At 37.1% G+C, this 26,267-nt stretch overlaps 1 protein-coding gene across 2 annotated transcripts in view; it reads right to left on the bottom strand.

Moving 5' to 3' along the window:
- The window catches only part of LOC127427884 (intermediate filament family orphan 2-like), a 40,859-nt gene extending 16,586 nt beyond the window's left edge, over nt 1–24,273 (bottom strand). For both annotated transcript variants that reach the window (XM_051675785.1, XM_051675786.1), the window contains exons 1-3: nt 23,354–24,273; nt 3,638–3,698; nt 1,162–1,257 (exon numbers count right to left, since the gene is read on the bottom strand). In XM_051675785.1, the coding sequence (XP_051531745.1) occupies nt 1,162–1,257; nt 3,638–3,698; nt 23,354–23,829 (633 nt within the window). In that variant the 5' untranslated portion in view covers nt 23,830–24,273. The remainder of the gene's footprint in view (nt 1–1,161; nt 1,258–3,637; nt 3,699–23,353) is intronic.
- Between the last annotated feature and the right edge of the window lie 1,994 nt (nt 24,274–26,267).

The following is a 26,267-nucleotide window of genomic DNA, read 5'->3' as shown; positions in this document are numbered from 1 at the left end:
TTTCCTCCGATTCTCTACAGCTCTAGAATGGTGCTTCTTGCTACCCTTTATGATAAACAGCAATTTCTACATCAGTTGACAATATTGAGAGACTTTTATAGCTCCAAAAACAAAGTCTCCATCTGTTTTGATAGAACACAGTAGCACTCGTGTGAATTACTAGCTAACAGGTGAGGGAATCCGAAGGCAATGAATTGTGAGGAAGTTGCAATTAAACATGATTAACCGTGAATCTAGACGACATCTGGATAAACCGTTTATTTATTCCTCACTGTCCAGGTCAGCTGTTCTAAATCGAAGGTGTGTATGTGTAAGATCATGACAAATGAGACCCAAAACAGAAGTCTCAGTGTGTGTTTGTCATTTTCTTAGGCTTGTGTTCCAGCTAAAGGGAAAAACAGCCAAATCGAGTCGTTTTCTCTGTTGTCATAATACAGAAGTCAAGGAAAAGGATTTCTAACAGAAAGTTTGGAATTAAACTGATAAAGATCTGGTTGAAAAGCTGAGATCCTTATCAGATGTAGTAAAAACATCAACCATATGACATACTATTTGGACTTAGTAATTAGGGATGCACTATTTGTTGGCGATTTTATGGTATTCGTAGCGTTTCTATAAATTTGGTTATCCAAAACAGTTAGACATCTTTTATATTGTACATCAAAATATTTTGATGCTTGATTTCACTTGCAGCATGTCATTTTATTATGTGATTTTAGTGTGTATTTTTTGTTCAAAAACAGGCAAACTGTATAAAGTCATAATTGGTCATCATATTGGTTAACATAAAAGTTCAAACTGAAATTATAAATTATCGTCTAGGCTAAATTTTCTATTATTGTAGTAATCTTTTAGAAGTGTAAATATTCATCTCCCCAATTTGTGTTTTTAATAATACAAATAATTGTTAATCATGAAAAATATCAAATTTACAAAAATATAAATAATAAAATATAATTTGGGGAGATAATTAGTAATGTGCCCCCTCTACTTAAAATTGTTTCTACATCTCTTCTGAAAACACATTTCTGTCTGTTTATCTGCAATACAAACATGACCAATATTTAACTGAAATGTTGTATGAACTTAAAAACTTCAGTAATAAAAGCATAACACAAAAAATGTAGACACTTTTTGAGATAAATACAAGAAAATACTCACATCACTCATGAGACTCTTGAAGACCACCAGTTCAGATTTCAGTCTTTCTACATTCTCGTTTAACTCGTCCTGAATCGTTTCTGACTCCTGAACGTTCTAAATACACAAACACACATGCGAACAACATAGTATGACATTAAACAGTCTGTATGTGATGACGCTTTAATTAAAGTCTGTCTGTTTGTCTGTCTGTCTGTCTGTCTGTCTGAAAAAAACCTAATCTAATCCCCACAGAGGTGATAGAGAAGGCTGGAGAGGAAATCCATACGGCTCTGGGCAGAATTTAAACAGCAGGCTCTGATCGGAGCACGTTAGCACTCTCTGGGGAAGCTTCTCTCCTCGGCAGTTTTGCTGACCCATAATCCAACCCAAACACAGATGCAGGCATTTATTAATTTCTCGCTGCGTCAGCACTGGACAGTAGAGTGGCTCTTTACACCTGCAGCAGATTTCTGGGGTGGATTTAAGACATTTGGATCTAACATGGTTTATTACAGGGCTCTCATTCTACGGTCAAACAATAATTTAACATTTTCCCAGGGAACTGATTTCCTGCATAACTGTGCTGGTTTCATGTGCCTCTTTTCACTCCACAGCCTCTGTCTTCTCTCATAATAAAATCATTTTAACTCAAAGCAATATTTCATGTCCTTTTATTAATGTATTTTGTAAGTAGCCATGAATTAAGTGGGATAATATATAGTAAAGCTGTTCTCATTGAATTAATATTATTTTGTGATAACGACCAGCTGCCTGTACATTATCCCTTACATACAGTAAGGCGCATGCTGATGCTCTCTGGGAAATGGAAACTCTTGCTCTGTTGCTCTATTATAAACGGCTCAGGTCAGTTATGATGTTATGTTTAAACACTTCAGTGCTTAAATACATCCCATTTAAAGCCCTGACCCAGATTGTTGAGGCAGCACACAATAGTTTATATTTGCTCTGATCATATGTGTGGTAAGTGACTCATCATATATTTTAGCTAAGCTAAAGCTTATGTGTACTCCTGCGCTTTAAAGAGATCATATCATGGATAGGTTCATGATATTCTGCTTTCTAGATATGGCTTGGGTTCCTCCTTCGATGTAAGTGTATCTGTTCCTTCTCGACCCACTCCAAGAGGGATTCGGCATCAGCCGGCATGGAAGGTGCTAACGAGTAGGCTAAAGGCTACAGCCCCTAGCGTCAGTCGCTAGTGCGCCTCTTGAGGCCATGGGAGTGAGGTTTACACATACCGCACAGCTCCCATTACATAAGTACCAGCTGTTTCTTTTTTGGCCATTTTATCGACTGGCTGGCGAAATTGTAAGTATGATCAATTAGAAAATTAATATACATTTCCTCAACAAGCCACATGCATTGACATTTAAATGCTTATTCAGCTTTCAGCAACTTATTCTGCCCTGAATTAACTAAAGCTTGAACTACATAACTGAGGTCATTTACATAAAGAAGTCATAAAAGTACAGTAGCAAAAACAGCCTTGTTTAATTCTAAGGTTCGGAGAGAGGGTGGAAAATGGTCAGGAAAAACTAAAATAAGCAGCCTGATAGCATGAAAATGATGTAACTGTGGTGATATTTTTGCAAAGTGATATTATATGGTTCATTATCTGGATTGCGGCAGTTCCAAGGTTAAATGTCCACTGTGTCGTGCTAAAAGCGAGTTATATTTTTAGGTTAATTCCCTATTAAGTTTTAAATCAACAAAACCTACCTCCCTACACTAGAACTTAAACCTAAACCTAATCGATTGTGTCTGAAAAAGCCAATGATATATGACACATGCAATTGCTGAAGCGACCACGTCAATTTTGTGCTGCTTCTATGACACTTTCAGCTCACGTGTCGACTCACGTCTCACGACTCGTAGCACGGTCCTTTGCATCACAAGTGTAACGCTCTATCAGTTGAGCAATTTGATCGCATTTGAACAAGCTTGTAAATGTAGTTGGTTATATATGTAATGCAAATGTTAAAATGTATTGCCTTACAAGTAATGCACTGTCATAACAGTGGCATGCACTCAGCCCCAGTTGGGAAGGATTGAAGGGGTACCCGGTTTAGGCACCGCACGCCAAGATAAGTAAGTGTTTATTAACTGACAATCTGCCGTTTCGTAAGTTGTGTGAAAGTAAATAAAAATAATTGTTGTTGTAGCACCTCTAGTGTCACCAGAAAACTGCTGCGTTACATACAAAGAGCCACATATAAATAATTTAGTAAAAATGTAGGTATAGTAACGTGATTCTATGAGACCAGGTTGAAATTATGACTTCAGGCGACAAAAATAAAATGCAAGAGTTGAATATGGTGCCTTTAACTGCATATGGACAGTATTCTGCAATATGAGCATGAGCTTCAGAGTCAGCTACAAGGTTACAAAGTGAGAATCATAGATCATAGAAATGCTAAAACTAATTATCTTCACAATGGGAAAGTCTAGACTGCTCTTGTGCAGGTGGGCTCACCTCCTGCAGCGTCTGGACCATCAACTCCATCTGTTCTCTCCTCGAAATCTCCTCCTCCCATCTGTAACACACACAACACATCTTTCATAAAGATTACTGTGTGTTAGGGGTGGTATGACTAAAATCTTATATGAAGAGTCATTTTAAATAACGGTAATGGTATATATATTGCAAATAGTTTTTATTTTTATTTTTTACATAAAAAGTGGTCTACATATTAAATAACATGTGGTAATGCTGCTGTTTGGATAACCCAGTGAATTAAACAACTTTAAAAATGAAAGGTGCTTCATCTCATTTGATAATGTCAGCTCTTTTTATTTGGAGCTTGATGAACGGAAAGCAAACGATGTGATTATTCATAACAAATGAATGATAAGTTTGGCAGATCAGTGCAAACACAGCTGCACATTATGTAACACTTTAGTTAAAACCAACCTGGTCTCACAGAATCACGTTACTACAACTACATTCTTTTTTTTTTTTTTTTTTTTTCAATTTGGAATGCCCAATTCCCAGTGCGCTTTTAAGTCCTCATGGTCGCGTAGTGATTTGCCTCAATCCGGGTGGCGGAGGACGAATCCCAGTTGCCTCCGTGTCTGAGACCGCCAACCCGCGCATCTTATCACGTGGCTTGTTGAGCGCGTTGCCATGGAGACATGTGGAGGCTTCACGCCATCCACCGCGGCATCCTCGCCCAACTCACCACGCGCCCCAACAAGAACGAACTACATTATAGCGACCACGAGGAGGTTACCACATGTGACTCTACCCTCCCTAGCAACCGGGCCAATTTAGTTGCTTAGGAGACCTGGCTGGAGTCACTCAGACTACACCTACATTCTTGCAAAATGATTTTTATGTGGCTTGTTGTATCACAGCAGTTTCCTGGTGAAATGAACACTAGAGGCGCTACAACAACAATATGTGTAAGAAACGACAATCTCATTTTTCAAAAATGTAGCCATAGTCATGTAATTTTAATTAAATGCATTTAATTTAATGCAAAAAATATTTTTCTAGTATTTTAGTCTTGTTTTCAAGTAATAAACATCCTTAAAACAAAATACATTTACTTGAGAAAAATAATGACATAAGATATAAAGTCTTATTTATAGATAAATCATACAAACTTTTTATGGTTTTAAAAAAGTTTAGGTTTATGCTTAAAACAAGAATGGGGTAATAAACTTAATTCAAAGGGAAAATAAGTGTATTTTTCTTACCTTATTGGCAAATAATTCGTGTTTTCCTTAAACCCTTAAAGATATCAACGCAGTAGCAAAATCTATATGGGTTAACACATATCTACTGTAACACATTAGACCTATATACTGTATGTTGGTATAGATACATATATGAGCACATACAGTACATAACAGCACATTATCTGTTGATCTGTTTGCTCAGAAATACTCTGATAAACCATTGAGATCTGTTCTGCTGGCGTCTGTGGTCTGTGTGCCCACCCTGAAGTGTCTGGGACAGGGCAGCGCTGTAATCTAATTCCACACTCGAACTAACAGCTAGAAACCAACAGAAGGGTTCACCTGTGTCTCAGTAATGATAGTCACGTTATTGATTCTGTATTGATGTGAATTAATATGGCAGCCAACACTGAATTTTAAATCAGTTCATTCCTCGCAGACGATTAAATATTGGATCAAACTGCCTTGTCTTTTACATACTGAGAAATGAATCACTTAAATATTGATCACCCTGATCAAAAGATAATCTGTTCTTTATCATCTGAAATAGCACACTTAGTAAAGGCAAACTTTTTTCTATAATACTAAAAATCCTACAACAAGTTCAAACCTAGAAATTATGGATAAAACGAGGATTACACTTCTATTTTTAAAATCGATTTGTTTTTCCATTGAGGCTCAAAAGTATTTCTAAAGCAGACACAATATAGATTAAAACATCAAATCGTGTTATTATGTGGTCTCTCCATTTGGTTTATGGTCAATGGTAAAGTAAAATACAGTCTGAATCAATAACCACAACTTCTTAGAGAACAACATCTTGAAGCACTGAAACCATTAGTTCCATACGCTGCTCTGCTTTTGTCCGGAAACTATGACTGACAGCTGCAAAGAGACAGTTAATCATGGTTGTAAACATAAATGTTGAATGAGTACAAATGCTTCAGGGTGTCTTTCAACAGAGCTGTAAATCAAACCATGTCTGAGGCATCACTCCCTGTTTCTGTCAACCTCAGAGATCACCACCAAAATAGTGCATTGAGCATATCAATCCCTCTATCACATTTACAGCGTCCTGTGAGTGGTAATGGCTCCGGGCTGGCATCACTGTTACCACGGTGAGGTACACAGTAAACATCTCTCCGTGTGGAATGAGAAGCTATAGTGTGTTGAATGGACAACATGTCTATAAAGGACACGGACTGATCTGATGTCAGCATACTAATTACACTGCTTGTGTTCACTTTATTATCTCAAGTGACTGAACTGAAAAACTGCACTTAAAAACTCTTTCAGCGATCAGATGCCATCCTGAACAAAACAACCGCAGACCTTTGATTTTCTGTTGCTGTAGAAACTGACTAACAACTCACCTAAACCAAGTAATGCTCTTAAAATTTGCAAAACACATGGTTGTTGTCTCCTAATGTTTTTGTGATTGAATTTTAATTTAGATTGCATCTATCTATCTATCTATCTGTCAACTCTGACTAACTGACACAGGTACTCAAACTAACTAACCAACCAAACAACCAACCAAACAACTAACTAACTAATTATTTCTGTAACCAAATAATCTGTTAATCTGCGTTTCAGTAAAATACATGATGCATCTTGTGTCAAGCGGCTGCTCAGTGAATTCTCTCTGTCTGACTGGAGCATAGGAGACTTTGGCTGGAATCACGGTGACTGAACACTGTTCTTGATGTGCTGGCATGTATCGCATTGCTGCTGCAGAGCTATGCAGGTCAGGGCAGTTCATCAGCTGCATCACTTCCTCTGCAGACACAGCCAATCACAGCAAGCAAATCAAAAGCACATCAATTCCTGCTGGAATGCGGGGTCACGTTATCACTGATGCAGAGGACAGAAGGACACAATGTGATGTTATAGTCTTAATCTATCATCTGAAGAAATAAACTATTATGCAACAGTTAATCCCATCCACTAATCTGGTTGGGCGAGTGGCATTTCAAAAGTGCTAATATTTTTCTGTCATCAATGGAACGTTTTGCTGTTTGTATGGCATAGAATACTTTTGGGACTATTTTGGTTGGTAGAGCAATAATAAACAAAATACAGTATATGCTCATATGTCTGAAATGTCATTTTCTCTATATTTCTGTTTAAAGAGGAACAATCAGCCAACATCAATAACACAATGACCCACATTTGTCTCCATAGCTAATGGTGAAGAATGAATTTAGAGAACAATCTAGAAAACACTGAATTAATCTTATCTGGTCAGTCAGCAATGACAACAAACTGTGAACCAGAAACCAGGCCACGAGAGAGGCTCTAAACTCAATTTATAAGGACAACTGGACTAGTTTTTCTGTTTGTTTGAGAGATGATTATAGATGCCGAGTAGCCTTACAAGGACAGACAGCAACAGATGAGAATCATGGTGAGATAAAGTCACTTCACAGTTGTCTGGCTATTGGTGACCGCATGCCCTAAAATATAGCCCCATTATTCACAACACAAGTGACAAAAAAAACAAAAATCAGTGTTGGGCATTTTGAAATGTTCTTTTTTTAAAAAATAAAGGCTGCAGCACACTTCATACGAAATTGAAAAACGAACAGGTGTGTGGTAATCTCACCAAAATCTCGTGTTTTTGAGTTAATTTCGATGGTTCGTAACAGCTCTTAAGGGCGAACTTTCAGAAAAACTTCTTACCAGCTGCTAAACACCTTCTTACTGACAATGGTCCACGTGATAGGTAGGTGTGACCTGAAGCTCCACCTGCTTTGTGGCCAACAGCCAATTCCCGTTCAGTCAGCTAAGATCAGTCAGCATGAACACACCGGTGAGTTATTAGAGAGCTGGTGCAAACTTACCTACATCTGTACGATCGTTCACGTGGAGACATTTTCAAAGGACATGTCATGTGATTTTTTGTTTTGTTTAATTTGTCTACAACATGAAATCTACTCAAATACTCTTAATAGCGCATTCACTCTGTTGTTTGATATGCTACTTTAACACATGTGCCGTCTGCAGTCGAAAGCCATTCACACATCTGCCCAAAGTAAGATACTGATCTCGTGTGAATTCATTGATAGCACATTTTACTATCATATTAGTTGATGTTTTACATGTTGTCTTGAGCGTCCTCAAATTTAAATGCTCCTCTAAATGCCTCCCCCAGTGGTGTGGCAGATGTCTGAATGTTTGCAAACAGTATGTTGTTGCTCAGCTGTTTCGAACTTCACCGTGAGTGTGCTGGGGCCATAAGAGGGCTTAGTTACATTAGACAAAAGGAAAAGTCATCTCAGAGGCAGAGCAAGTTACTTTTGATAATATATTACAAAGACTAATGTTTTTTAAATGTGCAAAATGTGCATCAATGAACTGTGCACAATAAGACCACAAAGGTGCAATAAGTAAGGAAATAGTGTCCATTTCGATTCCATGTTTACTTTAACTGGTTTTTCCATACATACTGTATGGTTTTATGACATAGGCATATGCTAATTTTAACACCAGCTGTTTGCATCTACAGTAATGAAGCCATGTTTCTTTGTTATGGGCCTATGTCCCAATTTCCCATGCTTTTTACACTTTGAATGTGAGCACACCTAACCCTCATCAAAGGCTCCTACCCCTAAACCTAACCCTAACACAAACCTTTCTGCATTTTTACACTTTAATTAAGAAATGATTAGTATGTTTATTAAGCTTCCTCGTGTGGACTGTTGGCTGCCACACAATATAGGTTTTATTATCATTGTGGGGACATTTGTTCCCTGCGATGTAGGCAAAACCCAACCCACACTCATGCTGCGATTTATTGCTAATACTCTTTCCCTGGCATGTTCACTGGCTCCCCCGTGAAAGTCACCAACTTCTTCACCATGCAAGTTTATGGCATGTTGTGAGCAAATATTTCACACTGATACACTGGGCTCTAGAAGAGAGAGAAGCTCTCTTAAACGAGAATCACAAACCAACATCCTACCCTCCTCTCTATGGCTATGTTTGGAAAAGCACACTACTACACATCCTACTTATACTATTTCTGCAGTATATTGTATGTATCCTGAAAATTTTGTATCAGTGTAGATTTTTACCAACTTATTATTCTGTTTCACATACTATTTTTTTTTAAATTTGACATTATATTTAAAAATCATGGCAATTTACGGTATTTGGGTTGCTATGTGGTTGCGAAGGTGCTCTGGGTGGTTGCTAGGGTGTGGCTAGGGCACTCTGGGTGGTTGCTAACTGTCAGGAGTCAAAAGACTCCAAGTCTCTTTAAGTCTATATTCTGGTATTTGGCTCAGATCCCTTCTTAAGTTTTTTTTTTTTTTTTTTTTTTGCTTGTTATATTGTCTGCCAGGAACAATCATAAGTCCGATTGCTTAGTAAAGTAATAGCATACCTCTCCTCAACAGGGGTTTGTACAAATCCATAGCAATAATAAGAGTGATGTTTGCCTTAACAAGTGCCACTAATTATTACATAAATGCTGCTATTAAAACATCATTGTAAGTGTTGTATGTGCAGATAGAGGCACAAACCAGAAACCTAAAGAACTCTATGGCTGCACTGAACAAATGATTCACATGTTCCTTGAAGTTGTTTTAAATTATAATTGTGCAATTATAAAGAAAAAAAATTGAAATTGAAATAGTTGCAAAACTGATGAACACTTACATAAGTGTGCAGAAGACAAAGGCAATACAATTTGCAGGAGATATGTTCAGAAGACCAGGGACAGTACAGTAGATTAATTTTCACTTCTACCAAACCCAATCCAGCAGCCATAAGACACTTGATGTGATATTTGTTCTGCATAATCTATTCCCCAAGAAATCATGCAACACAAACATGTCTTGATGGAAACTACAGTTAAAGATACCACGAAATGGTTTTGTGAACCAAGGAGGTCTATAAAACCTGGTGAAAGCAACCTGTTAGCATTTCCATTCATCACAAAACTCCCATTGCGATTTCATTGGGTCTTTAATATTAGTATAATAATATGCCACATTAGCATGCATGGTTATTATCATTAATGTGAGTCCGACTCCAGACAGAATAAATACATGACTCAACTGATGGCCATGAGTCCTCTCTTCTTCCTGGTGCAATAGACCACATGTCGCAAATACAGCACTTTAAATAGAGTGAGTGAAAATATCCAACAACTTGAAATGAGCTCTGAGCATATCGGTAACATCTGACCGTAGGGCACAAAGAGGACAACCCAGGGTCTACATGGACCCTTGGAAATGGCCACAAGAAAATGTGGGTTATGGAATATTAGTAAGATATAAAAAGACACAAATCATAACACCCAAACTGTGATAACATTTATACTTCGTATAGGCAATTGATAATAATCTGTGTTTTTGAATATTGACAGTGTGTCTATAAACAACCAAAAATATCGGCAGATCTATACATTTTCAACATGATCACATGGGAAATTGATATGCTGCTTCCAAATGTTCATGTTCTATTAAATTGACTCCATACTGCCAAATTACTGACAAGTGCATCTCCCATCACATTTTTGCAACAATTCAATTTAGAGCTAAATCGATATATCGGCTAGGCAGATTAATCAGCCAATACTTGGCCATTTTGCAGTTATCAGCATTGGCTGATCCCAGTGTTCGCTTGGTCAATTACGCAACAGAAGTTTCAACTTTCCCTTGCGTCAGTTCCAAAATCTACCAATCGATTTGCCAACGGATAGAAAAAACATTCTGTTTTCAATTTGTTGTTGTTGTTTTTTTTATTTTATTTAAGTGAATTTGAGTAAATATTGTATAAAATAAGTGTTCATTTCAGAAATGTTGTGTACATCTGATTTGCTGTTGTGGAACTGTATTCCATACAATCTCTAGATATTTGTTTTCGCCACTGAAAAACCAAATCAGTCGACTACGAATTTAAATGCATTTACCTTTCACCGTGGTGCTATTGGGTATGCATTGTGTGCGTAAAATCTAAGAGATGGGTTCTGGTCCCAGTGTGATTTGGAGATTGCATTTTTGCTCTTAAGTTTAATTTTTACACACCACTGATGGTTAAATATTAGGGTTGGGGTTTGGGTTAGGGGGTATCATTAATAAAATATTCCTCTTCTTTTCCTTTCCATTCCATTCCATTTGGAGTTGCAGTTTTGCTCTAAAATAAAAATTTTACTCCACTGATGGTAAGGTTTAGGGTTGGGGTTTTGGTTCAACATGATCACACAGAAAGTCGGCATGCTGTTTCCGAATGTTCTGGTACCCTAGGATCGGCAAAAGTATGCTGATTCACTGACATGCGACATTTCCCACCAGCCATTTTTGTATCGATTTCAGTGTGTTTACATTCCCATGTGCGTCAGCAGCATGAGAGACCCGGGTTCATATCCATGTTGAAACTAGGAAGTAATCGTGTTCGCTTAACCGGTGACGAGCTTGAATCAGAGGTTGCACTTTTCCTCCTAACAACACATCTTTACTCCACTAATGGTTAGGTTTACGTTTGGGGTTTGTGTTGAGGGGTTGAGTCCATAAAATATGCATTTCTCTTCACTGTATTACATCCTGTACAGCTGAAAGGAACTCGCTTCACAACTAGCTTTTGGCGACCTCTCCTGGACATAAATAGAGCTCACACGTGCCTATACACCCTACAACACTTACTGTTTTGGACACTGGGGGCAGTGTTTTACATTTCGGTAAGCATATACCAATTTTTGCTGAAGAAAAAATGTATGTACTCTTTCCGATTTCCCTTTGAGATCAGGCTGTTGGGTTAGGGGGTATTGTTAAAGGAATATTCCGGGTTCAATACAAGTTAAGCTCAATTGGCAGCATTTGTGGCATAATTTTGATTACCACAAAAATTCCTTTTCTTAAAAAAAATTATAAATGGAGGTTACAGTGAGGCACTTACAATGGAAGTGAATGTGTCCAATTTTTGGAGGGTTTATAGGCAGAAAAGTGAAGCTTATAATTTTATAAAAGCACTTACATTAATTCTTCTGTTAAAACTCATGTATTATTTGAGCTGTAAAGTTGTTTAAATTGTCATTTTACAGTCATTTTAGGGTTTACAGTTTGTTGACATTACATCGTCATGGCAAAAAAGTTTTAACTTTAACCAGAAAAGATTAGTAAGTGATTTTATTACGCTAAAATCATGTTTACATGCATACTGTTTATGTCTTGTGGCTATACTTTTGAAACAGTGAATATTTAACGTTCAAAAATTGGCCCCATTCAATTCCATTGAAAATGCCTCAATGGCACCCATATTTTTGCTTTTTTGTTTTAAGAAAATGAGGGGCAAGTCAAAATAAACTTTTGTAGCAACCAACATTATGTCACAAATGCTGCAGATTGAGTCTAACCTATTTTGAACCCAGAATATTCCTTTAACAGCATTGTTATGTAAAGCAATCCTGTTGACTGAATTACAACATTTACAACTAAAACTACAACTCACTTTTGGAACCACTCTGTGGGAATTTAGCTCAACAACACTTCCAGCTTCGGCAGTTGTTTGAATTTTGGTAAGACCGATTTCAGCACCCACTCACTGAATTAGGCAAAAAATGCAAAAAAGTAATGAGACAACACTGGAGCAATGTAGAAATATTTATTGTCGCATAGTGCATACTGTTTTCCCAAACAATTTATTTTTAAATAGCAAGCATTATATAGTGCATACTGCGGGATATATAGTAAACTAGTATGCAGTTCCAAACAGAGCCGTTGATAACTTTTTCTTCTACTAGGAAAAATCCATGATTTAATGCTCGAACTGTGTCTTTACTGCAGCTACATGTTTTTTTTTTTTTTATGCAAAATACTCAAAAACAAAAAAACATCTAAAAATACGATAATATGTTCAATATAAACATAACAGAAGAAGATAAAAGAGCAAGAAAGTTACAATGGTGCCAGCTAGAAGACGCTACACAGTCTCAACTCAATTTTCACAAGCTCCGTCCAAAACACAGGGTGTGATTTTATGACAACCTGACATGATGAACAAGACAAGAAGGGATTTGAAGGCACACGTGTGGATTTAGTGAGTAATGGCGCAGTAATGAAACAGCTGTAACCCAGGCATGTGTGAAACAGGTGTGGACATTTAATACAACACCTGGCAAATTGAGCAATTGGGGAACTGGGGAAGAGAGTTATCCATTCCAGTGGTACTCAACTAGTGGGATACTACCAACAAATGGGTCACAGGTCTGTTCTGATCAAAATCAATGGTAAAAGGCAAATAATCAATATAAGATAACGCAATTATCCATATAATCAAATACTTTTAGCACAGCATAATAAATAAGCTTATACATTTTTAAAAGGGATGAGAAAACGCTTCCAACATATTTTGTTGTTGACGTCAAATGCTGTATGGTCAATAAAACTCTATGGTTTTTTGGCACACTTTCATCCGTCACTTGGTAGAAGCCACATATATTGATGCCAGCATGGACAAGCAAAACCAATTAAAAATCGAATCCCGATTCCAGATGTGACGATGATGGCGGCCTACGGAAAGATCCGGATTAAGTGCAGTCACTGCTACTCCAACTTTCCGCGTGCCCCCCAATAGACTCACTGCACCCAGCGTATTCAGCAATGTGCCGGCATCCAGTGTTAAATAAACTCATTATTTCATCATTTAGCTGCCTGCAAACAACTCCCTCGAGCTAGCGGTCACGTTCCTCATCTAAATCCAAGAGAGCGCTCACACCCAACAGGAGTATGTCCCTGCCCAAAATACACCTCAGTGCCTTGAACATAAACAAGGTGTGGCAAGGTGTAGCCACAAAATACATCGCATGTTGAGTCTAATCTTAATTGTTTTAATAGCTTGATATTGCAGCCAAAATCAGTTCATTCATTCCTGTGTGATAACTTTCATTGCTAATGCTTAGGGCGATATTAATCATTGCGAAAGCTCTATTTACCATAGGTGGAAACCACATATGAAGAGTTTGCACCTTACTTTGGTTGTGCTGGATAACAAAACTTGTTAAGAGTTATTCAAATGCCATGTGAAATAACTTCTGCTGAAACAAACACAGAAGACATTAAATGGTTTGTTTTGTTAGCATTAGCAACAGTCAAACTGCAACACGATTTTATCCTTTTGGTTACCTGCAGTTTCTCAATTCTGCAGTTTCTTTTTTGTGCCAAAAAAATGGTCATCAGGCCTGAACTAACAGTGCTAATTACGAATTCTCTTTACAGGAGAAATCGAGTTGTACTGTATAAGGTCGATAATGCTTAAAAGCACACAAGAAGATCTGTAAATCACCCAGAATTTTTTAAAGGGCTTAAAAGCAAAGCAATAAAGTGGGGCCTGGAAAGACCTGTTCATACAGTATATAACATTAATACATTTCAATGTTAGATTTTAATGGAATAGTTCACCCAAAAATGAAACTTTTGTCATTATTTTCACACCTTCATGTTGTTTCAAACCTGTATGTCTCTTTAAGGACAATTTTACAGTGTTTGAGTCATCACTCAATGTCCTGAAGCAAAACAAGTTGAAACCCACAGCCATAGACTGGCCATAAATCTCAAGACATAACAGGTCATGGGTGAAACATGCCCTGTGTCGTCATGGTAATTCCCAGAGTGGACGTGTGCCAGCTTGGCAGAGAACAGTGAGAGTGAATCAGAGTGCAACAAACCCTAGATGTCATCCACATCCCCATTCCATCCACATGAGAGAGACACACAGAACTATTCATGAAATACTGTCTCTCAAGCGTTAATGCTCTTTTAATTCTGCCCGGCCATCCCAGAAACATAACAAAATTTCATATTGTCCACACATACCCAGCACTTCTGGACAGACGGAGGGACGGACGGACGGACAGATGGATCGATGGACCAACTGACTGACCGACTCAATATAGATTTCGATATCGATATCAATAAACACCAGTATTTCTCATTACATGGCAAAATTGTTCTGCAATACTTCATATACTGTAGTCATAACATCCCTCAGGAAAAGCTGCAACTAAATTCAGCCGTGACTCAATTATTAATGCAAGTGAAAGTGTCCCGCAGGTGTGTCGAGAAACTGATGGTGGTAAAGGAGGCTGCCACTGGAAGATCTTAGTCTGGTTTAGTCAGTTTACTTTATCATGATTGTTGGGTGATCTTGACGCTGGATTTGTGTGAAAACAGCAATATCCCACCTTACAGGAAGATTCCATGAAATTATTTGTTGTATGCAATTTTTTTCCTGTATTGACATATTTCCCGTTGAAACAGGAAGCAGGGGCAGGACATCTCAAAGCGCTTGACCTTTTTTTAAATAGCCAATAGGCTTTAGTACGGAGAACCTTAGAGGACACAGAGGGAATTAATTTTCTGAAATAGTTTTGCTTTCCCTCACAATTTTTGTGCTTTTCCTTGCTATTATTTTGGGTTCCACTGCAATAGCTTTGTCCATCTCTTATGAAAATTAACTATGGTATTACTACATTAACCATATTTGAACCTTTATATGTGTAGTAAAACCATAGTAATAATATAGGAAACCACAACTATGGTAATAAAAATCATAATAGTTCTGCCAAAAAAAAAAAAAACAAACAAAAAAAATAAAATAATTACTACCATGTGTTTTTGGCAGGAAATATAGTTTTAAAAACCATGGTACATTCACCACAAATTTCCCATGGTGTTAGTACAAAAAAAACTGTAGTAACCGTGGATTTTTTTTTTTGTGGGGCAGAAAGATTATGATTTTTATAACCATAGTTTTGGTTTTCCTATATTATTACAAGGAACTAAAAATTAAATGTTTTTCATTTCGGTTTGTTCTTAGGAACAACTGTATTTTTCCGTTCCGGTTCAGAAGTTCCGCAGCCTCCTTTCCAAATGGTAACAGGTTAGAGACAAATTAGTAACAGGCTATTACTAACTTATCTTGAAGGAAACTGCTGCATCATTTCTCTGCTTAATTACCCATTGTAGATGTGGCATTCTGTGAATGAAGACCTTTTTAACAACTATGTATAATTATTACATATACTGTACATGCACAGCTAATTCAGATAAAAGGTATACATTATTAGAGATAAAAAGTACATTTCTCAGCTGTTTCCAAGTCTTCACTGAATTATTGTTAGATATGATACATTAATACAGATTTGATGCTGCCGGGTTTTAACTGAGAAACAGATCTGTAATTAAAATTATACTTAACTGTTAATTCACTGTATGCTTGTTATGATGCATTCTATGTTCTCCACACAAGAAAAAATATTAATTGCTTATGTTTGCTCATTTTGGTGAGGCAAGTTGCTTATTTTGGGCTTATTTTTCCAGACCAGGTTGCTTGTTTCTCTTGCGAGATCTGGCAACACTGCAATTGGTATTTCACCCACCCCTTAGTGCAGAGTACTGTCATTTTCAACGTTATTAACTTTTATTTTGTTCTAACCTGTAACCATTTGGAAAGGAGGCTGCGGAACTTCTGAACCGGAATGGAAAAATACAGTTTTTGCTCAGAAAAGGGTTAAGTTAGGTCATTAAGATATTCTTATTATATATATATGGTTACTGTAGTAAACTGTAGCTACTGTAGTAAAACTAGGGTTTATTTTCATAAGTGGTGGCTATTGCGTAAAACTATTGCGAGGGAACCAAAACAAATATTTAAAGGGAATGCAAAACTTGTTGAGAGGGAACGCAATACTTATTATGAGGGAACGCAAATCTTATTGTGGGGGAACTCAAAACTTATTGAGAGGGAACACAAAATTTATTCTGAGGGAATGCAAAACGTATTCAGAGGGAACGCAAAACTTATTCTGATGGAACACAACACCTATTGTGTACAGTAGAGAACGCAACACTAATTGTGGGGGAACTCAAAACTTATTGAGAGTTTTGAGTTAGTAGTGCCTCTGATTGGGCTAGTAATAACCAATCGTCGAGGTAATTCAAAACACGCACACTGTTCATTTTCAATGGGGGCGAGGACGTGAAGAAGCTCCTTGTCCGTGACATGTGCACGTTCTTCACCCTCGCTGGGGGATGAGGTGGCAACATCCTCCATGAACCACTTGCCTGAAGCTGCAAGTGACACAGCATCATCCCCATCGTCAGAGCCGCCAAACATAATGAGGCTCCAATAGAGGGTCAGAGCTCATTACCCGAATACTCCACAGGACGTTACATCGGAAGTTCAGGGGGCTCAAAGGGCTTGCAAGATCCTCCCCTTATTCTTCCAGAAGCAAGTAGGAGTCTTCGCTGAAGTGCCGTGTTGATCAAGCGTCTGAAGCAAAGAACCTGTTCACAGAGAGCGTCTTTGACGGCGATGTGGAGAACTCTTCACTGGAACACACAGGGGAGCAGAAAGCCTCTTGGTGCAGGCACTGAGCACAGGTGACGAGTCGTCCTGTCCACGTCTCACTAAGAAGTTCCTTCCGCTATAAGTGTTTATTGACGGTGAAGCAGAAAGTGTTCCATGACGAAGATGTTTGCAGTCTTGAAGGAAGAAAATTCTGAAGAAATGGTGACCGAGCGCCTGCTTATATAGGCCAACTGCGCGCCTGAAGGGGCGGGGCTCAGACACCATTGCCAATCAGAGGATTGGCGTGATTGTATAAGATTTTCAACCAGGTCGTTTAGAAGGACATCCCAATAATGCTTACGACAATGTCGAGTGAACTGTATCGATAGGGAACACTAAATTATAAATTGAGTGCCTTTTAAGTTTCACTTACTAACTTCATTTATTGACTAAACGGTTATTAGATCACAAATAATGTCCTGCATACCACACAAGAGAAGACATGTGAGTCTTTATATTACATATTCCCTTTGACTTATTTGAATTTTTGTGTGATGTCATAATGGTCATTGATAAAACTCCCACACAGAGGTGAGCCGAGAAACCCAATCGTTTTAAAGTGGGCCAATGAATCACTCATATGATAACCAGGATGTGATACATACAAGCAATTAAAGGGTGAAAAGATGGAAATGAGCTAGTTTACTCTCTGTTCTCCTTCATTTTGTGCACATTGTTGGTTTCTGGAGGGTAAAGCAGCAGTATTTACTCGTGAGTCAGCACACACATATTCAGACATCTCCTCTGTGGCCAGAATGGTTGAAGTCATTCAGAAGTCATGCATTAATAAAAACCCATTCAACATCCAAATGAAATCTCATTCATAAGGGCTGCTCGCTTCATTCGGTTCAATCCCACGAAGCCTGTCAAGAAATTTCCCAGTCAAGTTACACCCCAAAATCAAAAAGGAAAAGAAAAGAAGATTAGAAACTAGTTTTGTTGTTGTTATTATTTTTGAAGAATTTGTGATTGGTGTTTGTAACAAGGTTCTTAAGATGGGCAAGGAGGAGGCAGGAACCAGCTGAACAGTCAACATAAAACTTTAATAATAAATTGAACTCAAACAAAACATATACTGCAAAAAAAAACAAAGACGCACACACACAGCTTTGTGCGTCTCCTCCCCCCCCCCCCCCCATATCTCTCCTGCAGATTAGTCAACTCAGTGCCAGGCATGTCCCCCTCCTCATCACAGTGTTTCATTATTTAGTTTTCTGGCTGGTTGCTAAGGCATCCCTAAGGGGTAACTAAGCTGTTACTTTTACATTTTTTTGTTACTCCTACTGTTCTTGATGTTTATTCTCATTAGATTCGCAATAGTGTACTGTAGTAACTTAACTCTGTTGAAATAAAACTACACTATACAATAACTTTTTTTTTTTTATAAAAATAGCATAAATAGCATAATTGTACCCTACAATTTAAATAATAGCCTATAGGCTCTATTTTCGTGAGCTACACGCAATGATCGTGCACTACGTCTTATTACATTTTCATGAAAGCGCTAATTCTAAGTGCAATTTTCCTATCAGCGCAAAGTGGAAGTAGGCGTGGGTGGAGGTGTTTGCACTATCTGTGGGTGTATGCGCACAAACTGTGTGTGTATTGTATGGTAATGAAGTGGTGCAAAGTACAAATCGCTATTTTCCTGAGGAATGGGTCATTGTACTAAGATGTTTTAATAACACCTGTGTTTTCAGAGCAAAGTCCAAACTCAGTTCCTACATTTGCAGGTTGGAGATTCCACCAGCAGGTGGTAATAAAGTTCATGTCCGAACTCAAGATTTGTTAAACTATCTATAGGTCATGGTTTATTTTTCAAATATTATTATTATGTTTATATTTACAATTGTATATATGATCAAATTTGTATTGGTATATTTCCACCTGTTGTCGTAGAGTGATTAAGTCACTGCAAAAGAAGCAGGTGGATGAAGGTGGAGAGAGTTTTTTTTTTGTTTTTTACCATTTCATAATTTTGATTATATTTTCATTTAATTTGAAGTGTAATTTGAATTTAGAAATATTTTTGGTTACATTTTTTCATGTTTCAATAAATTAATTTAATTGAAAACATGAATTTCGACCAGTAGAAGTAAAGAGTGCCAATACAATCACTATTAATACTAATAATGAAAATTATTAATATTGCTTACATTCCCTATAATTTACCGGACCGTACATCCAAATCCTGATGAGAATAAAATTTTCTAAGCATATAAAAGGAGCGTGTCCATATTGTTTATTCTTCTTATTAATTGTATACAGTCCATTTACACTGCCAACTTTTTATGAATGGGCTGTCTTTGTTTATATCACTGATGCTTGAGTGAACAGATTATATAAGCTAATAGGACGCAGACGCTGCAATAACCGGAGAAGAACCTCCGAATTAAAATGCACTTAACCCAGCCCATTAGCGCATTGTGCACACAATTTTGTGAAACCCACTTGCGCCTAGCCTTAGTGCATGCTTGCACAAAAAAAACAAAACTTCATGGCCATGCCCACAGACTTTGTGCTTATGACTTATGGCATAGCGCTGCACTTAGAGCTAGCGCTCTTAAAATAGGGCCATCTTTTTATATATCTTTTTTCACATAATAGTAATGAAAGTAATGGTAGTATTATTTGCATTACGGTAATGAGAATGTCATGAATGTTTTAATGCAACAAACATCTTAATGGTCGTAAAAAAGGGTTCTTTTTCTTTAGTTTTTTTATTTTAAATTTATAGTGATATTTTCTTGACAAGTTTCATGAAATTCACCGATAAAGGCAATCTAATGACAGAATCTTCCAACAAAAAAAAAAAAAACTTGTCAGACAGCCATGCAACTGATCTCAGATCTGTTTAATGCATCAACTCGTGTCCATATGTCACCTGGAATACCCCAGTACTGTGCATCTTGTCTGATGTTTAAAGCAATCATCACGCTGGAGGCAATCATCCTTCCAGAGCATGTTTTATTCATGGTCACTGTTCCTTACACTGCAGTATTTCAGTACATCTGAAGCTGACTTCTCAAAACATTCTGTCTCAACTCAAAAACTGATGAAAACAGAACGGATGAGTGCAGCCAACTTAAAGGAAGCTTAAAAAGACAGGAAGGATTTTCTCTTTTGAGATTTGTGTTGATCTCATAAAAACACAGTTATGAAGGCACGACTGATTAACAGTAAACCTCCCTACCCTGTCTTGTATATTCAGGTGAATTGTACAATAATATGTACTTTTACATTTCATCCCAAAAGAAAACAATTTTAAGAATGTATTGAATTATCAAGACATGTTCTGGACAGTTTTGCATTGCTGTGTGCCCTTCTTAATAGCAAATAAACAGCATATTTTTGAAACAATTACCATAATAAGTAGCTGTGATTAAAAAGGTTATCCTATCATATTTCAGCTGCTAAACTTATTAGAGAACGTCAGCTGCTCAGCAAAGCAACACAAAAATGTTATATAGTTGTGTAATTATTGTAGATCAAACAGATGGAAATTTCAAATGTGGCCCAAGATGATTGCATAACTGCACCCACCTTGTCAATCCCTTAAAATTAGCTTTGTTGGGGTAACCTAATGTGTTCAGGTTGATTCAGTGATGTTAATAACATTTTTGACTTGAATCAAAGTAGTTAAAGGTGCAATATGTAATGTTTTTACTGTACTAAAGCATACAATTATCATAATATGTTTATCAGAGATTTAGGAAACATGCTAAGTTGAAATACTGGCTTCTCCAAAAACAATGCTACACCCAGTATATTCTACTATGAAATGTCAGTTCCGGGCCGGAATTTCTGTTTGTGTTTTGGCCTATGTGATCCCGCCCACTGCCCATTTCCCAATAGTATTTCGACACCCCGGGTCGCCAGATTTGAAACAAGCAGCAATACATCTAGCTAACACTGACAGGGTTATAAAAAATCCACATGAGCTGGTTTATAATTTGCAAACAATAAAAACATCGCAAACGTATACATTAACTGATCAACTTACAGTATAAGGCTCTTCACTTGCCATTGTCAGTTTGCTCATTCCTGCTGCATGTCCTCAACCTGTTAACCTGTGTGAGCTTAGAGTCTGAGGAAGAGGGGGCGGGTGAGACAGCTCTCTCTAATATTTTGAATTTGGACTGCAGTACACATTTTAAACGCTTGATGTCAATGTTGCATATTGCTCCTTTAATTTAGATGTTACCACAAGAAGCACATACAGTATTTTAGGTAAACACTTTTGTCAGTGTACACTGTAAGAAAGATTTTGTCAGATAACCTAAAAAATGTGTTTCATGTGGTAACATCTAAATTAACCAATGTTGGGTATGTTACTTTAAAAAAGTAATCCATATTATTGTAATCACATTTTGTTTTTTACTGATTACTTAGTTGGAAATATAATTACATTAATTACTTAAGGGAATATTCCGGGCTCAATACAAGTTATGTTCAATTGACAGCATTTGTGGCATAATGTTGATTACAACAACAATTTATTTCGACTCATCCCTCCTTTTCTTTCCAAAAAAAAAGCAAAAATCTGGTTTACAGTAAGCCACTTACAATGGAAGTGAATGGGGCCAATCTGTAAATGTTAAAATAATCACTGTTTCAAATGTATAGCCACAAGATGTAAACAATATGCAGGTTAACATGATTTCAGTGTGATAAAATCACTTACTAACCTTTTCTGTGGAAAGTTCTATCTAAATTTACAACTTTGTTGCCATAATGCCACAACGCTGTAAACCCTAAAATGACCATAAAAAATACAAATTAAACAACTTTACAGCTTAAATAAAACATGAGTTTTAACATAATTAATGTAAGTGATTTTATAAAATTATAAGCTTCACATTTCTGCCTTCAAACCCTCCAAATATTGCTGCCATTCACTTCCATTGTAAGTGCCTCACTGTCACCTTGATTTTTGCTTCTTTTTTTTTTTTTTTTTAAAGAAAAGGAGGGACACGTCAAAATATTTTTTATGTTTTTGATTGAGTTTAATTTATATTGAATGCGTAATATTCCTCTACGTTACTTTCTACAACAACTTTCCGCTAAACAAATTCAAAATAATGTCTATATATCCTTCCTGTTAATTGACTTGTTCGGGGGCACACACCCTTCAGCTGTCACAGAAATGCAAACAGATAATTATACTATATACTGTAGATATTATACATATTAACGCAATTTTTTTTAAATGTGTTTCACATAAATACTATTATTTTTTAAATGTGCAACCATAGTAAAGTACTTAAAAGTAAATCAATTAAAGTTAGTAACTTTAATCTGATTTCAAGAATTTTAAATGTACACTGCATTTGACTAAAAGTAGGCCTAATTAGATTACAGTAACTGATTACTTTGTAAAAGTATTACAACAAACACTGAAATTAACTGTCAAATTAATCTGACTAAATCAACCTGATACTGTACATCAGGATATACCAACAAAAGTCATTTTTGGTTAGATTTGGTTAGAAGTAGAAATAGCGGCTCAAAGTAACAATTGCAGTTTACCATTTTTTACAGTGTACTTAGAGATGAACAGGCCTGGCTTAAAATAGTTTAATAATCATCCAAGAAGTATTTTGAGGTGGACATGCATGTTGTGATTTTATCTTGAATGCAATCATAGTTTCAGTCTTAATTGTCATTTATGTCCAATGACATCCCCAAAAGAAATTGCTTATTTAATGGTAATGAAACATACAGTATAATAAATCATTTCTCAAAAATGTTGTCCATGCAAACTCACCAACATACTCATAGCCAAATAAACTGGAAACTGTTCATTTGCCCTGCATGCAAAACTGAGGCCTTCAATATTTGCTGTTCAGCTGCCAAGATATTCTGCTGCAATGAATCAGTCTCCCCCAGAAATGTTGACCAGAGACAGAAAAGCTTGCAGGCTTAAGGCCTAAAGAACTTATACAGAACCACGTTTTGCTTAGAATGAATCCAAGCATGAGTAAATGATGTTTTGGATTAATTTACCAGTTCAGCACTCATATATAGGCCTATACAGAACTTTATAAGAAAGAACCAAAAGCTGGTTCTACACAGGCAGTTAATGTACAATGAATCAAAGCGTCAGTAAATGTTGCTTTTAGAATAATTTAATAGCACAAAATCTAATACTCACTTTCTTTTGTACTCTTCCCTCTCCCGTTTGACTTTGGCCAGAACATTATATATGGCTCTTAGTTCTGGGGTGATGGTGTCAATTTGGACTCCAACCCCGTCCGGATGGGTCCAGGTGACCCCGGGCCCATGCACGGTCTCCACGCGCTCTCCCTGTCTCCGAACATGCGTAAAATTCCAGATGGTGCCTGGAAGTCGCGATTCCAGCGAGTCCGTTTGGACAGCCACCTCTCGCGTAAACGAGAAGCCTGGATACCTCGGCTGATCCGAGACCTGCTTCAGCTGGCTCTCAAGGAGTTTGTTCCTTCTCTCCAGCTCATGGACTTTGGCGAGGAAGCAGCGGAACCGCAGGTTGAGGGTCTTGAGAACGTGGATGTTGGAGCCCAGGTCGTTGCGCAGCGCTCTCGGCACCGCGTCCTGTGGCGCACCGCTCACCATATCGCCCAAAAAACCTTCCCCAAACAATATTGAGTTCATCCTTTCATAAAACACGATATCAGTGAGCTAGAATTATTATTATTATTATTATTATTTTCAGAATCAATGCATCCAACCTCTCTGTAAAGTTGATCTGTCCATGCAGTCACATGCGTAAAAACCTCCAAGTAGCCTATCATTGGTTGAGCAAAAATCAACAATGCAGTCACTATCTGTTTATCCGTTCAGCAAAAAGCATTCTTTTCTCCATGTAAATGCGCAGGAATAACGGCGCACGCTCTGCTATGGCGGTGTCCGGTGGCTAGTGTGAATGTCAGCTCATTTTCTGGATGTGATATTCTGCGACAGCTGGCGTTCTGCGACTCATCTCATTCAAAATAACACAAGACGCGCAACGGCAGAGTCAAACTTTCCGTTCACACTGATTTTATTGTCATGGTCGCTTTGTTTTGGTCGGTGTGGCCTTGCAATCACCGTTTTATACCCGACTCTACCGGCGCGACGGGATCACGTTTCATTCTCCTAAAGAGGCAGATACCGCATCAGACTCTCCGCCCTCATGTGTGCGGCGCACACGCGCCCCGGGACGCGGAGACGCGCAAACGGGAGAGAGGCTGAAGAAATTTGGCAAGATCGCCCCCCAACAATGAACTCAGGATCCAACACATTTTATTTTCGTTTAACGGGGCTAAAGCCCCCCAACCCCAAAGAAAATGCGCTTTTTTTCTGGTCGCAAATTGTATCAAGATTTAAAAAATCAAATAATTATATTATTAAAAATAATAATTTTGATTAAAATTATATATAATTATAAATTATATACAACCACTGCTCCATCTATATTTAATAAAAATAAATGTATTTTTTAAATATAATTATAAATATACATATTTTTATTTATAAAGAAAGTGGCGAAGGGGGCTTTTACCCCACACTTGGGTTAATAGTGATGTAGCCTAGTGTAGATATAGGGGCGATATTTATAGGGAAAAATTATACTTTTTAGACATGCTCTTTTTGAGTATCAAATTAAAGAAATATTCCACGTTCAGTACAAGTAAAGCTAAATCGACAGCATCTGTGGCATAATGTTGATTACCACAAAAATTAATTTCGACTCGTCCCTCCTTTTCTTTAAAAAAAAAAAAAAAGCAAAAATCTGGGTTCCAGTGACGCACTTACAATGGAAGTGAATGGGGCCAATCGGTAAACATTAAAATACTCACAGTTACAAACGTATAGCCACAAGACATAAAGGATATGCGTGTTAACATAATTTTAATGTGATAAAATTGTTTAACTTTTCTAAAGTTACATCCAATTTTACAATTGTTGCCATGATGACATAATGCCATAAACTCTAAAACCAAGGGCATAGCCAGGAAATTACCTTTGGGTGGGCCTCAATAAAAGTGGATGGGCCAAATTTTTGCCCAATTTATTTATTTATTTTTTTTACTAAATTCTCCTTACCAACAGAGAGGCAGAATATTCAAACAGTTCTTTCACACTTTCAGAAATAAAAATTTATGAATTTTTTTAACTATTTCATAAATATTTATTTGAAGTCATAAATTATTCTTTAATATTCTTGGTGGTCCTGGGTCTTATTTGGGTGGACCCAGGCCCATCCTGGCCCACCCTTGGCTACGCCACTTCCTAAAACCCTGAAACGACTGTAAAAAAACAATTAGGTGATTCCTTGCAAATAAAAAACTTAAAAACCAAAAGGTAAGTCAGCATTTCACAAAACAGCATTTTAATAACAAATTAACAATTTTGAGTCTTATAGTCACTGAATGTACATTTTTGATTGTGGTTTATTGTTCATTTGTCAGTACCTCTTATAATAGGGCCTTTATAAATATATAAAGAAACAGAGAGGCTTGACTTTAAACAAGAAAGTGAGATGGCCCATTTAGAAATGTAAATTGTTGTAAAAAAAAAAATAATAATAATAAGAAAATACATTAAATAAATAAAAATTGTCGTTACATGAAAAATATCCTCCTAAAATATCAAGCCTATGCACATTGAAAAGGGCAATGGGTTTCTGTTTATGGGTTATAAACTGTACTTCAGCATGCTCTGGCAGCACCACTCTTTCCTTAGTCCAAATGAGTGTTTGGTGAACAGAATCAGATGTTACACAATTATCTACACCTTAAACCTGTCCTGGCTTGGAGACCATTAAAGCAGTCTACACATATGAAGATAACACACCTATTTTTTTTTTTTTTTTTTTTTTGCAGAAATCCCAAGGATTTACAAGGATCATGTATAATTTTGTTTCCCATTGTTCTGAGCAGACATCTGAATTATGCTAATTCTGTGTTGAGGAATGTAGTCATGTCTGCTGTAAATCCCTCCAATCAGGCTACAGGATTTAAAAGAATCCATCTTTTCTCATATGAGTCAATAACATTTGTTATTTTGTCATAAAACAGGGCAGCTCCTCGTTAAGGATTTTAGGTGTC

The sequence above is a fragment of the Myxocyprinus asiaticus genome, chromosome 37 (assembly GCF_019703515.2).
Source record: "Myxocyprinus asiaticus isolate MX2 ecotype Aquarium Trade chromosome 37, UBuf_Myxa_2, whole genome shotgun sequence".
Lineage (NCBI taxonomy): Eukaryota > Metazoa > Chordata > Actinopteri > Cypriniformes > Catostomidae > Myxocyprinus > Myxocyprinus asiaticus.
The sequence above is the reverse complement of the archived record's forward strand: the minus strand, read 5'-3'. Positions and strand labels throughout refer to the sequence as shown.